Source organism: Stegostoma tigrinum, chromosome 28, assembly GCF_030684315.1.
Source record: "Stegostoma tigrinum isolate sSteTig4 chromosome 28, sSteTig4.hap1, whole genome shotgun sequence".
NCBI classification, from domain to species: Eukaryota; Metazoa; Chordata; class Chondrichthyes; order Orectolobiformes; family Stegostomatidae; genus Stegostoma; species Stegostoma tigrinum.
The window spans coordinates 24,502,427-24,516,157 of record NC_081381.1 but is presented as its reverse complement, the minus strand read 5'-3'; the positions used below and the strand labels follow the sequence as shown (position 1 = coordinate 24,516,157).

Here is a 13,731-nt window from a genome sequence, read left to right as displayed (position 1 = left end):
AGGCTTCATTCCAGCAACCAGGACTTAAGCTTTTAGCTCAGCAGCCACCAGCAATCTTCTCCTAATTGAAAGCAAAACTAAAAACCTTCCTGGGTCTGTGAGACCCTCTGGCCACACCCATTCACGATGATTTTGTCTCTTTTTTTAAAAACACCCAGGGAGAACTCAAAAGCTGTTTCCCAACTACCTGTGAAGGAGACATTTCAGAACCACTGTGGCAACCCCCACTGCAAGAAAAAAAGCACAGAACACATCTGTGTTAAAAGCACAACAGCAATACAAGTGGCAGACCTGCTTGTGCATTGGGTTTCCACATGGCTGTGCACCTTGGGGTCACGTTGGGCCCTGGCAAGTACAGAGCAGGTTAGATACAAAGTAAAATTCTGAACTTCAGTCACCGAAAAGTTACTGTCGCTTGTAGTCCTCATCCTCATCTCACAAATAAAAACACAAAGGAATGCAAAGCAACTATTATTATGAAAGAAATCATAAAAATCAAATGAGTGGAGCTTAAACCCAAGACATTATGATTCAGAGGCAAGCATGCTACCCACTGACGCAGGGAAGACAGATTAATGTTTCACTTATGGACTTTCTATCAGCTGACAGAGTTATCCCCTACATAATTCATGCTTTGTAAAATCCAAGCTTGGTGCCACATGATCATAATCCTTCCAATTGTCTCATTCTGTCTTGCTATTTTCAGCCCTTGGACTAATGAACACCAGAAGCTTTGGACTTCATTAGTTAACTTCCACATTTCAAGCCTGAAATAGTCCTGATAAAAATGCAATATTTCATTGCTAATAGTTCAAAGATTTTTTGCATTATGCTAATGTTTGTTAAATTTGATGGACATGCTGGTACTATTTTGAATTGGTAATTAATGTATGAGTAACTTGAGACCATACCAGAGCACCTATTGCTTCAGTAATTGTAATCGTAATAAAAGTATTTTTGGCTTTGCCAAATGCAAGTGTTTTAAATAAGGTACAGATATTTTTTGATGCTTCCTAATGTGTTATCGCACCATGACAGGGAACAGGATGTGCTTTTTTTTAAAATGACATATGTCACAAGATGTTATGCTGTGATATGACAGAATGTCACACCAGAAGCATAACCACTTTGTGCTTTTTTCCTTTGAACCTAAACCTGCTAAACATTATTAAAATAATTAAATGTGGAATAGAATAGAATAATATAACAAAGTGAAACGTTACTGTATGTTGTTGAAGAACCTGTTACATGAAGTAGATTCAAAGTGACAAAACAATTCCATTTAACCTGACTCTCCTAGAAGTTGGCAAAATGAGGAAGGCTCCTGCTAGGTTCAGCTGGCAACTGCCTTTTGTGGAACATCGCCATACAGACACTGAGGCAGAGTGAATTGACTGTTTATGTCTGATGTAGCACATGGCCTCCTGTTATAAGCCTCAGTGCCCTTGAGCTGGGAAGGTGTAAAATCATAGACAGAATTCCCAAACTTACCATATCCCTATCAGCTGATCTCTTCTGGAGAGTGCCTGTACATCTGGATGGTGTGTTTGAGCTTAATTGTGTCACTGCAATGGTTAAGTAATTTTTTTTGGCACTCAGTTTCTAGTTTCACACATAAAGATTAATTGGTGAGCAGATGGTGGCCAGCAATTGTGGAACTGTACCTAAGAGCATATCAGTTATGGTACAAAAAGAGACATTATACTTGTCCCTTTCCCAGTTCATTTGATTAGCTTACAGGACCCACTTCAAATATTTTCATCTCCTTCATTCCTTGACTTCCTCGCAAACTAATAGCGTATTATGAATCTGATCAGATTCTTTCTTAAGTGCTTCAGTTGGTGCAACATGGTTGGTTGGCAGTAAAATTGTGTCTGATTTAGTACCTTTATAATAATAACTGTGTGGTTATATATTATCCTGATGATATACCCTGTAGTTATATTGCACCCAGAGGCTACAATCCTACACTTGTGGTAACACTAGATGCTATAAATTAATTTATATTGTAAAATAAATCAAAAAATGCTGGAAATATTCATCAGGCCCAGTAGCTTTTGTGAAGAGAGAAGTTAATTTTTCGAATCAAATATGATTTTATAGGCAATCCAGCACTTCCTGTCTTAAGTTCACATTTTCAGGATCTTTCGTGTTTTGCTTCTACTTGTATTGTACCCGGGTACTATCGACTTTGAAAAGAAAGACCGAACTTTCATTTGTGTAGCAACTTTCAGGAACTGATATCCCAAAATGCTTAACAGCTAATTAACCCCTTTGATTTGTAATCATTGCTGTGATGGAAGAAATCGCCTACATTGCAATTAATATGTGCACAGGAGGGTCCCATAAACGGCAATGAGACAAATTACCAGATAACCAGCCTTAGTGATGTTGGTTGAGGAACGTTTACTTGCCAAAGCACTGGGGAGAACAACCTATTTGATCCTATTGAGGAGAAATCTTCACACAGAGTTCTCAGGATCTTGAATTCTGTACCTGAAGGGGTAGTTGAAGTCGATGCCATGCATAGTTTTAAAAAGGAGTTGAACAGATACTTAAGGATGAGGAATTTACAGTTTTAAAGACGGAAAAGCTAGGGTTTGAACTAAGCATGGCAGCTCTTTCCATGAGGTGACTCAGGTGGAAGAGACTGAATACCCTGTTTCAGCAACCCTGTAAGTTTTTGTAATCTGCAATTATGTTTGAGTGTTACCTTTCTGAGACTAACAATTGTGACAGTGAAGCCTTGGCATTCTTATTCATCTGTGCTGCCACTGAGCCTTGTGAATATTCCACTGATGTTTTTAAGCCTACTGGATTTTGGGCAGGGGCAACCTCCCATTTGGCTGCAAGTGTGGTAGGATTTCCCAGCAAAAAGAGGCGAGAAACCACAGGTATCTGAAAAAACAGACAAGCTGGCACACCAGGATCCACTTCACATGCACTCTGCTAATCAGGCAGACTGTTAAATCTTATTCATTAATACGTATCTCCTGCTATTTTCCCCATAAAGAAAATCCAACAAACTTCAAATTCTTAACCTAATTAATTTGGCCTGTGTTAAACAGTTGCTTCCATAGATGGCTAAAAGACAAATTAAGAGAAATCAAATAAAGCTCACATGAAAAATGAGTAATGGAGAAAGCTGAGGAGCCAGTGGATAGTGATTGATAGGAAATTAAAGCCTGTCTCCGTAGTCACTGGCTGTGGCCTCGTCTGTGCACTGTTTCTAATTTAACACGATTCAATGGATGCTCGTGGTTGACAAACACTAATTCTAAGTCAATTGTGTGTCCAAAGCAGGACAGTTTAATGTCAAACTGTGATGGAAGTGGTGAACAGTGTCAGGTGGCATAGTAGATCCAATCAGGATCATTTTCTTTTACAAGATAACAAAGTGTGAAGCTGGATGAACACAGCAGGCCAAGCAGCATCTCGGGAGTACAAAAGCTGACGTTTTGGGCCTAGACCCTTTGTCAGAGAGGGGGATGGGGAGAGGGTTTTGAAATAAATAGGGAGAGAGGGGAAGATGGACCGAAGATGGATAGAAGAGAAGATAGGTGGAGAGGAGAGTATAGGTGGGGAGGGGATAGGTCAGTCCGGAGAGGACCGACAGGTCAAGGAGGCAGGATGAGGTTAGTAGGTGGGAAATGGAGGTGCGGCTTGAGGTGGGAGGAAGGGATAGGTGAGAGGAAGAACAGGTTAGGGAGGCAGGGACGAGCTGGGCTGGTTTTGGGATGCAATGGGGGAAGGGGAGATTTTGAAGCTTGTGAAGTCCACATTGATACCATTGGGCTGCAGGGTTCCCAAGTGGAATATGTGTTGCTGTTCCTGCAACCTTCGGGTGGCATCATTGTGGCACTGCAGGAGGCCCAGGATGGATATGTCGTCTGAGGAATGGGAGGGGGAGTTAAAATGGTTCGCAACTGGGAGGTGCAGTTGTTTATTGCGAACCGAGCAGAGGTGTTCTGCAAAGCGGTCCCCAAGCCTCCACTTGGTTGCCCCAATGTAGAGGAAGCCACAACGGGTACAGTGGATACAGTATACCACATTGGCAGATGTGCAGGTGAACATCTTAACATGGAAAGTCATCTTGGGGCCTGGGATGGAGGTGTGGAGGCAAGTGTAGCACTCCCCCTCCCATAGCGAACCATTTTAACTCCCCCTCCCATTCCTCAGACGACATGTCCATCCTGGGCCTCCTGCAGTGCCACAATGATGCCACCCGAAGGTTGCAGGAACAGCAACTCATATTCCGCTTGGGAACCCTGCAGCCCATTGGTATCAATGTGGACTTCACAATCTTCAAAATCTCCCCTTCCCCCATTGCATCCCAAAACCAGCCCAGCTCGTCCCTGCCTCCCTAACCTGTTCTTCCTCTCACCTATCCCCTCCTCCCACCTCAAGCCGCACCTCCATTTCACACCTACTAACCTCATCCCACCTTCTTGACCTATGCATCCTCCCCGGACTGACCTATCTCCTCCCCACCTATACTCTCCTCTCCACCTATCTTGGATTTTCTAGCATCTGCAGTTCCCAATATCTCTCATTTCCTTTTACATTCACCTTGACTCCACCAACCCATCTTCACATCATTATCCTCCAGTTTCTTCTCTCTGTCTCTGCCCATAAACATGTCAAATTGCCTCTGAAATATATTTTCAAATTGACCTGTTTGGAAATGCTATTACACACCTCTGGAGCAGGTGGGAATTGAACCTGGTTGTCGGTTTAGGGATAGCAGTAAAGATCTGACCACTGTGCCACAAGAGAGCATCTCAGATACAGATTCCTGATTTACAGCATCCACAGTTCTTTCCGTTTTCTCTCATATACAGTGTCAGCTTCAATGAACCTCACTGGTAACTTATTGACCAAGAGTTCTGAGGAAGGGTCGCCAGACCCGAATCGTTAACTCTGATTTACCTTCACAAATGCTGCCAGACTTGCTGAGCTTTTCCAGAAACTTCAGTTTTCTTTTTGTGCATTCATTGGTTTCCATCCTACTAATTTCAGCCTAATTTTTATTTGTACAACAGTCCAATGGTTATAGAAGAAGAAGAATTTGCATTTATGTAGCACCTTTCATGATCTCGGAATGGTGCAAAATATCTTACAGCCAATGAAATGTAATCATGGTTCTTACATATAAACAGTTTAAAATCATCTCTGAACAGTGGCACTTCCAAAACAACATAGTACTCCCTTCCTTATATGGGACTAGGAGTGTCAGCTAAAGTTTTCTGCTCAGTTCCCTGGAATGGGATTTGAACACAATATCTTCTGAAAAAAGTGAAAATGCTATCTAGTAATCCTTGGTAAGACATGCTAAATTAACGACCCAGACATTGTCAGCTTAGAGCATTCCATTTCATACTAGGAAATTAGTTAAAATGTAGAGCCTTAGTGAGCCAGTGCTCAAGTGTCCATTACTCCTGTTACTGGCCAGCCTCAATGGAGTGTGTCAGCCTTACAGAGCTTGTCTTCATCCTTTTATTGGGCTCATAACATCCTTAGCTTTTACTGACACCTAAAGTCAGCTTCATTCTTTCTCTCCATATTCTCACAAGGGCAATTGTATCTTTCTTATGATCTTCTGCCTATTCTAGGTTAACAGTTCAGCTGATCAGTGTTTGTTTGCTGAGTTGTTCATAGAATGTAGAGGACAGGGAGGCTCGATGATTCAGTGGCAGAGTTGAAATTGGCCTGTCACAAAGGTATCACTACAGTTGTTATGGGAGATTTCAACATGCGGGTAGACTGGGAGAATCAGGATGGTACTGGACCCCAAGAAAGGGAGTTTGTAGAGTGCCTCCGAGATGGATTCTTAGAACAGCTTGTACTGGAGCCTACCAGGGAGAAGGCAATTCTGGATCTGGTGTTGTGCAATGAACCGGATTTGATCAGGGACCTCAAAGTAAAGGAGCCATTAGGTCATCATAATATGATAAGTTTTAATCTGCAGTTTGAGAGGGAGAAGGGAGAATCGGAAGTGTCAGTATTGCAGTTGAATAAAGGGAACTATGGAGCTATGAGGGAGGAGCTGGCCAAAGTTCAGTGGTACAATACCCTGTCAGGGATGGCAGTGGAACAACAATGGCAGGTATTTCTGGATATAATGCAGAAGGTGCAGGATCAGTTCATACCAAAGAGGAAGAAAGATCCTAAGGGGAGGCAGGGGCAGCCGTGGCTGACGAGGGAAGTTAAGGACTGTATAAAGATAAAAGAGAAGAAGTATAACATAGCAAAGATGAGTGGGAAGCCGGAGGACTGGGAAACTTTTAAAGAGCAACAGCAGATAACTAAAAAGGCAATACACAGAGAAAAAATGAGCTATGAAGGAAAACTGGCCAAAAATGTAAAGGGGGATAGAAAAAGCTTTTTTAGGTATGTGTAAAGAAAAAAAATGGTTAAGACTAAAATTGGGCCCTTGAAACGGGTGTATTTATTATGGGGAACAAGGAAATGGCAGATGAGTTGAATAGGTACTTTGGATCTGTCTTCACTAGGGAAGACACAAGCAATCTCCCAGATGCAGTAGTGGCTGAAGGACCAAGGGTAATGGACGAACTGAAGCGTATTTATAGTAGGCAGGAAATGGTGTTGGATAGACTGTTAGGTCTGAAGGCTGATAAGTCCCCGGGACCTGATGGTCTGCATCCCAGGGTACTTAAGGAGGTGGTCTAGAAATTGTGGACGCGTTGGTAATTATCTTCCAAGGTTCTATAGATTCAGGATCAGTTCCTGCGGATTGTAGGGTGGCAAATGTTGTCTCACTTTTCAAGAAAGGAGGGAGAGAGAAAACAGGAAATTACAGACCGGTTAGCCTGACGTCAGTGGTGGGAAAGATGCTGGAGTCAATTATAAAAGATGAAATTACGACTCATTTGGATAGCAGTAACAGAATAGGTCAGAGTCAGCATGGATTTAGAAAGGGGAAACTGTGCTTGACTAATCTTCTGGAATTTTTGGAGGATGTATCAATGAAGATGGATAAGGGAGAGCCAGTGGATGTAGTGTACCTGGACTTTCAGAAAGCCTTTGATAAAGTCCCACATAGGAGATTGGTGAACAAAATTAGGGCACATGGTATTGGGGGCAAAATACTGAGTTGGATTGAAAATTGGCTGGCTGTCAGGAAGCAAAGAGTGGTGATAAACGGGTCCCTTTCTGAATGGCAGGCAGTGACCAGTGGCGTTCCACAAGGTTCGGTGCTGGGATCGCAGCTGTTTACGATATATATTAATGATATAGACGAAGGCATTAGAAGTAATATTAGCAAATTTGCTGATGACACAAAGTTGGGTGGCAGTGTGAAATGTGAGGAGGATGTTATTAGAATACAGGGTGACTTGGACAGGCTAGGTAAGTGGACAGATGCATGGCAGAAGCAGTTTAATGTGGATAAATGTGTGGTTATCCACTTTGGTGGCAAGAACAGGAAGGCAGATTACTATCTCAATGGAGTCAAGTTAGGTAAAGGGGAAGCACAACGAGATCTAGGTGTTCTTGTACATCAGTCAGTGAAAGCAAGCATGCAGGTACAGCAGGTAGTGAAGAAAGCTAATAGCATGCTGGCCTTCATCACAAGAGGAATTGAGTATAGGAGCAAAGAGGTCCTTCTGCAGCTGTACAGGGCCCTGGTGAGACCGCACCTGGAGTATTGTATGCAGTTTTGGTCTCCCAATTTGAGGAAGGATATTCTTGCTATTGAGGGAGTGCAGCGTAGGTTCACGAGGTCAATTCCCGGAATGGCGGCACTATCATATGTTGAAAGATTGGAGTGACTGGGCTTGTATACCCTTGAGTTTAGAAGGATGAGAGGGGATCTGATTGAGACGTATAAGATTATTAAGGGATTGGACACTGTGGAGGCAGGAAGCATGTTTCCACTGATGGGTGAGCCCAGGACCAGAGGACACAGTTTAAAAATAAGGGGTAGGCCATTTAGAACAGAGTTGAGGAGAAACGTCTTCACCCAGAGAGTGGTGGATATATGGAATGCTCTGCCCCAGAAGGCAGTGGAGGCCAACTCTCTGGATGCTTTCAAGAAAGAGATAGACAGAGTTCTTAAAGGTAGTGGAATCAAGGGTGATGGGGATAAGGCAGGAACAGGATACTGATTGTGGATGATCAGCCATGATCATAATGAATGGTGGTCCTGGCTCGAAGGGCCGAATGGCCTGCTCCAGCACCTATTGTCTATTGTCTGTTGTCTGTTGTCAGACAGTGGCTTTCATTGGAATCAATTCCAGGCCCAGTTGATGGGATAAAGGTATCATACTGGTGGTGCGAGACTCTATAAAGTGCATATAAGTAGTCTCAATCTAATTCTTGGTAGATATGTATCCATATTTGTCCCTAATTTACCACTCATCAAGAAATACATTGATTGATTATGGAATGAGTAATGAAACACAAGTTGTTGCACTAGTGCCAGAGATTTATTTTTTTAATTTGCTCATAAAATATGGATAAAGCTGGCAACACCAGCATTCATAATCCATCCAGAATTGCCCTGGAGAAAGTGAAAGTGAGCTACCTCTGTAAACTGCTGCAGCCCTCAGGGTGTAGGGACACCCATGGTGCTGTTCAGAAAGGGTTCTATGACTTTGCCCCAGAGACAGTGAAGAAATGGTGATACACTTCCAAGTCAGGCATGTAGTTTGGAAGGGAACGTGCTGGTGGTGGCATTTCCATGAATCTCTTGCCCTTGTCCTTCTAAGTTGTAGATGTCATACATTTGAAAAGTGCTCTTGGAGGAGCTTTCGTAAAGTACTGCTCTGCATGTTCTAGATGGCACACAGCATTGCCTCTGTGTGTCAGTGGTGAAGGGAATGTATGATGAAAGCGGAGGATGGGGTGATATTCAAGGGAACTGCTTTGTCCTGGGTGGTGTTAAGCTCCTTGAATGGTGTAGGAGCTGCACATATCCAGGAAACCGGGCAATATTCCTCCACATTCCAGTCTCTTAGATGTTGGACAACTTTGGGGAGAAAGGAGCTGAGGTACTTTCTGCACAACTCCTAGCCTCTGACTTGTTCTTGTATTTATATGCTGGTAAAGTTCAGTTTCAGGTCAGTGTTAAGCCCTCGGATTATCATAGTGTGGGAGAAGATGGTTATTTCCTGGCACTTTTGTGATGTGAATGTTACTTACATCTTATTAGCTCAAGTCTGAACTTTGTGCACATCTCGCTGCTTATGGACGTCAACTGCTTCAGTATCTGAGGAGTTGGGAATAGTGATGAGCCTTATGCGGTCATCAACAACCATCCCCTCATCTGTCCTTATGGTGGAAGCAAGTTAACTGACGAAGCAACTGAAAATAATTGGGCCAAAGACACTACCCTGAGGAACTCCTGCAATGAAGTCCTGGGACTGAGATGATTGACTTCTATCAATCACAGCCATTTTCCTTTGTGCCAAGTATGAATCCAACTAGCAGAGTTTTGTCCTCCCATGGTAATTGACTTCAGTTGCTAGCAGTGTGTGATGCCATACATGGTCAAATCCGCCTCAGGGTGCAGCATTGAAGTGCACAAGTGTCATATAAGTGGGTCAGAGATGTGTCGTGAGGGTTCTTAGAGGCTGGCATATGTCAGATGCCAATGTCAGCAGTTGGGGGAATCATATGGCCAGTGCCCATGGAGTATTCCCTATGATGTTGCTGCCCAATGTCCAACATGGAGGCCCTTTGGGGCAAGTTGCTAGGTACCAGTTCTGACTCCAACTGAAGAATTCTTATCATCCAGTTTACTCACAGCTGCATATTAATGAGGCAAGATGTGCAGTTGATAAGGTGTTAACAAGCAATGATCCCCTTAATAGGCAACTCTCGCCATCACACTCAGAGCTTCATTAATAGACGGCATGTTGCTCACAAATGCCTCCCTGGACTTCTCGTGCATTTCTGCCACTTTTCCTGCCATAACCCACATCATTCCTGGCACAATAGGATTCTGCCTCAGTCTCTTGCTATGCAACAAATATATTTCTGAAGAAATAATACTTTCACGAAACAACCTTCAACATGTATTGTTTTGACAAAGGCCCGAGAGTGACCTGACTGAAACATGGTGTTACACGCGGACAAGTTAGACTCTGACAGCAATGAAAGATGTCCACTGATATGGTACAGTGGGCAGTAATCATCTGCTTGTTTTGACACTGACAGTACCTAAACTATAAGATATTACACTTCAAAGCATTCAGAGTGAATTATAGGTTCCAGTGTATTCTGGATTTAAAGTGGGCAACATAGTCATGAGGTAAATTTTTTATTTAATTTCTTTGCAAGTGTACAACGTTCACATTTCCAGGTTGCTGACCTATAATGGGAACAAATTCACAGTTGGCAGCTACCTTTTGGAATCTCACTTACATAGTAATACATTATGTGAGTGTAATGGTATGGGGTAATGTGATCCAACTAAATATCCTGAGGACTGTTGATCAGTGGGAAATAATTTACCAAGGTAGGGTACAGTTAGGCAGGAAGAGACTCCTGTGGAGCATAAATACTGATGTCGACTGGTTGAGCTGAATGGCTTGTTTCTGCACTATAATTCTATGTGATGACTTGCTTGTTCAAATCCCACTGTAGCTAATTTGAAATTAAATTGAATAACTCTAGTAATACATGGAATAAAATTGACCATGAACTGATAGGTTGTTGTAAAAGCCCAACTAATCAAAAAAGGGATATAGTTACTGGAGGAGGACAGCAAGTAGATTGGAAAAATAGGTTGCAACTTTTCAAACACTTGTAGAAACTGACTTGTCCTTCAGAATTACTCACTGATGAAAGAGAAATGCCCACCCCTGTTTAAAGATCTTCTTTGGAGATATAAAATTAAGCTTATTTCTTTTCCTTATCACTGGAATAGCTTGTGTCTCAAGTTAAGAGTCCGTCATACTTTTATTTTAACAGGAGATTTCTGTTGCACCTGAATGTACAAATGGCTGAAGTTCAATGCCAACCATCCTGTAGTTTTCAGAAATAGCTATCACCTTTTCCAGACTAACATCAGAGATTGTAGGATAAATAAAGACTCTTTGTCCATCAGGTTCAACTTGTACCATCCTCTTAGTTACACAATACAATGATCATGGAATTGGTGACTCATCACAAGTCAGTCCCTGGTATTTAGACTACAGTAGGCTTAGACATGAGCCAAGGAGAACCCTATTGCTGGAGAACTGTGGAAATCATAGTTTCAAATTCATCTGTTCCTTCTAAGAAAGTTACACTCGGTGCACAACATAGAGCCATACAGCACTGAATCAGACCCTTTGGTCCATCCATTCCATGCCAAATATAAACCCGAACTAAACTAGTCCCACCTGCCTGCTCCTGGTCTATATCCCTCCAAATTTGTCATATTCATGTGCTTATCCTAACGTCTTTTAAAAATTATAATTGTGTCCACATCCACCACCACCTCATCTTCAAAATTATTTATGTACTGCATTCTAAAATATAACCTATGAAAGCAATCTATCTCATTTGTCTTTCATTGAATCAACATTAAGAGCTGTGTTAAAGAGTTGTAATATTTTTGAAGTCCATGAGATATGTTGTGTGTGTCTTTGCATGTCAAGTAAGGCATGGGCCCTTTCCTTTTGATGACTTCCTCATTGAGTCCTTAATCTCCTTCAGTTCACTCCATTGATTTGCTGTTTGTATAGATTCTGGAAGTCACTCCTCCCTCCTTTCTTACTAGCTAGAGTATCTAGCTAGGTGCATTAGCTAGAGTATCTCTTGAGCATCATAATTGACTTTATTTGTCTTGAATTAGGAAAAAAAATCTATAGGGCAGGGAAAGCCTGCCCAGTGACTATCCATGAATTCTGATCTGTAGACGCCCATCATCACTGAGACCAAATCCTCTGTAAGTGTGCAGAAGAGACTTAATGAGGGGCAGTAGTGATGACACAATATATATAGACTTCTAAAATGCATTTGATACAGTGTTGTATAACAGACTTGTGAGCAAATGTATACCTCTTCGATATAAATTTAACTTACTGGCAGGAAACAGAACAGTGTTTAATTTTTGCCTTTCAGACTGGAGCACGGTTTATGGTAAAGTGCCCCAGGTTCAATGTTGAGGTCCTTGATCTTTGGCATACAGAGCAGTTTCAAAATTTGCAGATAATTCAAAACTAGGAAGCATTGTAAAATTGGTGAAAGTGTAGAGCTTCAAAATGCAAAGTAAGTGAAATTGGCAGATTAGTGAAAGTTCCATGTGATGTAAGCGATTCATTTTGGAACGAAGATCATGGATATAAAATAAATATAATTTATAATATATAATTTATATAAATATAAATAAATGCCGCAGTTCTGAAGGGAATGCAGGAGTAGAGAAACTTGGTCTTATCTGTGCATAAGTCAATGAAGGTGGCAGCACAAGTTCAGAAAGCACTTCACAAAGCGGGCCTTATTAATATAGGTGTAGGGCACAGGGAGGTTATGTTAAACTTACTCAAGACACTAATTCAACTTCAGCTAGCGTATTATGTCCAATTCTTTAGGAAGGATATGCAAGCTTTAGAGAGAATGCAGAAAAGATTCACAAGAATGATTTCAGGGGAGAAGAAAATCCAGTTTAAAAAGATAGTTTGGAGAAATTGGGACTTTTTCCTTGGAGACGATAAGAGTGAGATTTCAGAGACATTCAAAAGGGGTCTGGATAAAGTAGATCAGGAGAAATTATTTCCTTTCATGAAAATTTTGAGGAGAGCACACAGATTTAACAAATTGGCAAAAGAAGCAGAAGTGATATAGGATAAGCTTTCGCATAATGAGTGGTTAGGATATGGATTGCATTGCCTGTGAGTGTGATGAAGACAGGCTCATTCACAATATACTGAAAGGAATCAGATTGTCCTTTTCAAAAAACAATCATGCAGGTTTGCAGGGGAAGGCAAGGAAATGGCACTAGTTGAATTGCTGGTTTGGAGAACCAGAGCAAAGCGATGGGCTGAATGGCCTCCTTGTACAGTGCAATCATTCTGTGCTTTCAGATCTCATATAAAAGGGTACTTCCACAAGCCATGTGCCCAACAAGGAGTCAGGCCCACAGGGAGCACATATCAGAGATAGGGTAACCGCACTCCAGATAGCATCCTCTGCTGGAAGGATGCATCACAAAATTACCCCATAAATAATAGTCACTCCGGTTGAAGTTGGTATAAATCAACACTCTAAAGTAAAGAGACAAACATTTGAAGAAGTATATGTAACAGTGCAGCACTGAATCTAACCATGCAAAAGCTCAGTCATTTCTTTTTTTTTCTTCACAGTGTCTTTATGGCTGCTATGTCCATTCCTCTATTATCCCCACTTTCCATCGGAGGTGCTATTGGCTTCTTCAGGTAAGAAATAATTTGGTATGATTTCATAAATCAATAGGAAGTAACTGATAGAAAAGCTAACTCATACAGCATTGCAAAGTACCATTCAACATGATGGTTGCCTTCTGTGGCCTCCCGTTGTCATGTTTCTTATTCCGCCTTATTTACATCAGAGCTTGTTAAAGGACTATTTTACAATTTGTCTGTTACAAATAGTTTTTCAGCTACATGCTGGAGGCCTGTGTCCAATGAAAGTACATTAATTAGTTCATCTGCCTGTCAAACCTGAGTTTTGACCCACAAATAAGGAATGTTATCAAAATCTCAGCTAGACAGGCAGCATGAAGAAGATCAGAGTTGACATTTC

The 13,731-nt window shown here is 41.7% G+C and overlaps 1 protein-coding gene across 9 annotated transcripts in view; it reads left to right on the top strand.

Annotated features, from left to right (window-relative positions):
* The window catches only part of camta1a (calmodulin binding transcription activator 1a), a 1,145,933-nt gene that overhangs the window by 859,840 nt on the left and 272,362 nt on the right, over positions 1-13,731 (top strand). For all 9 annotated transcript variants that reach the window (XM_048561404.2, XM_048561406.2, XM_048561403.2 and 6 more), the window contains one exon: positions 13,314-13,385. In XM_048561404.2, the coding sequence (XP_048417361.1) occupies positions 13,314-13,385 (72 nt within the window). The remainder of the gene's footprint in view (positions 1-13,313; positions 13,386-13,731) is intronic.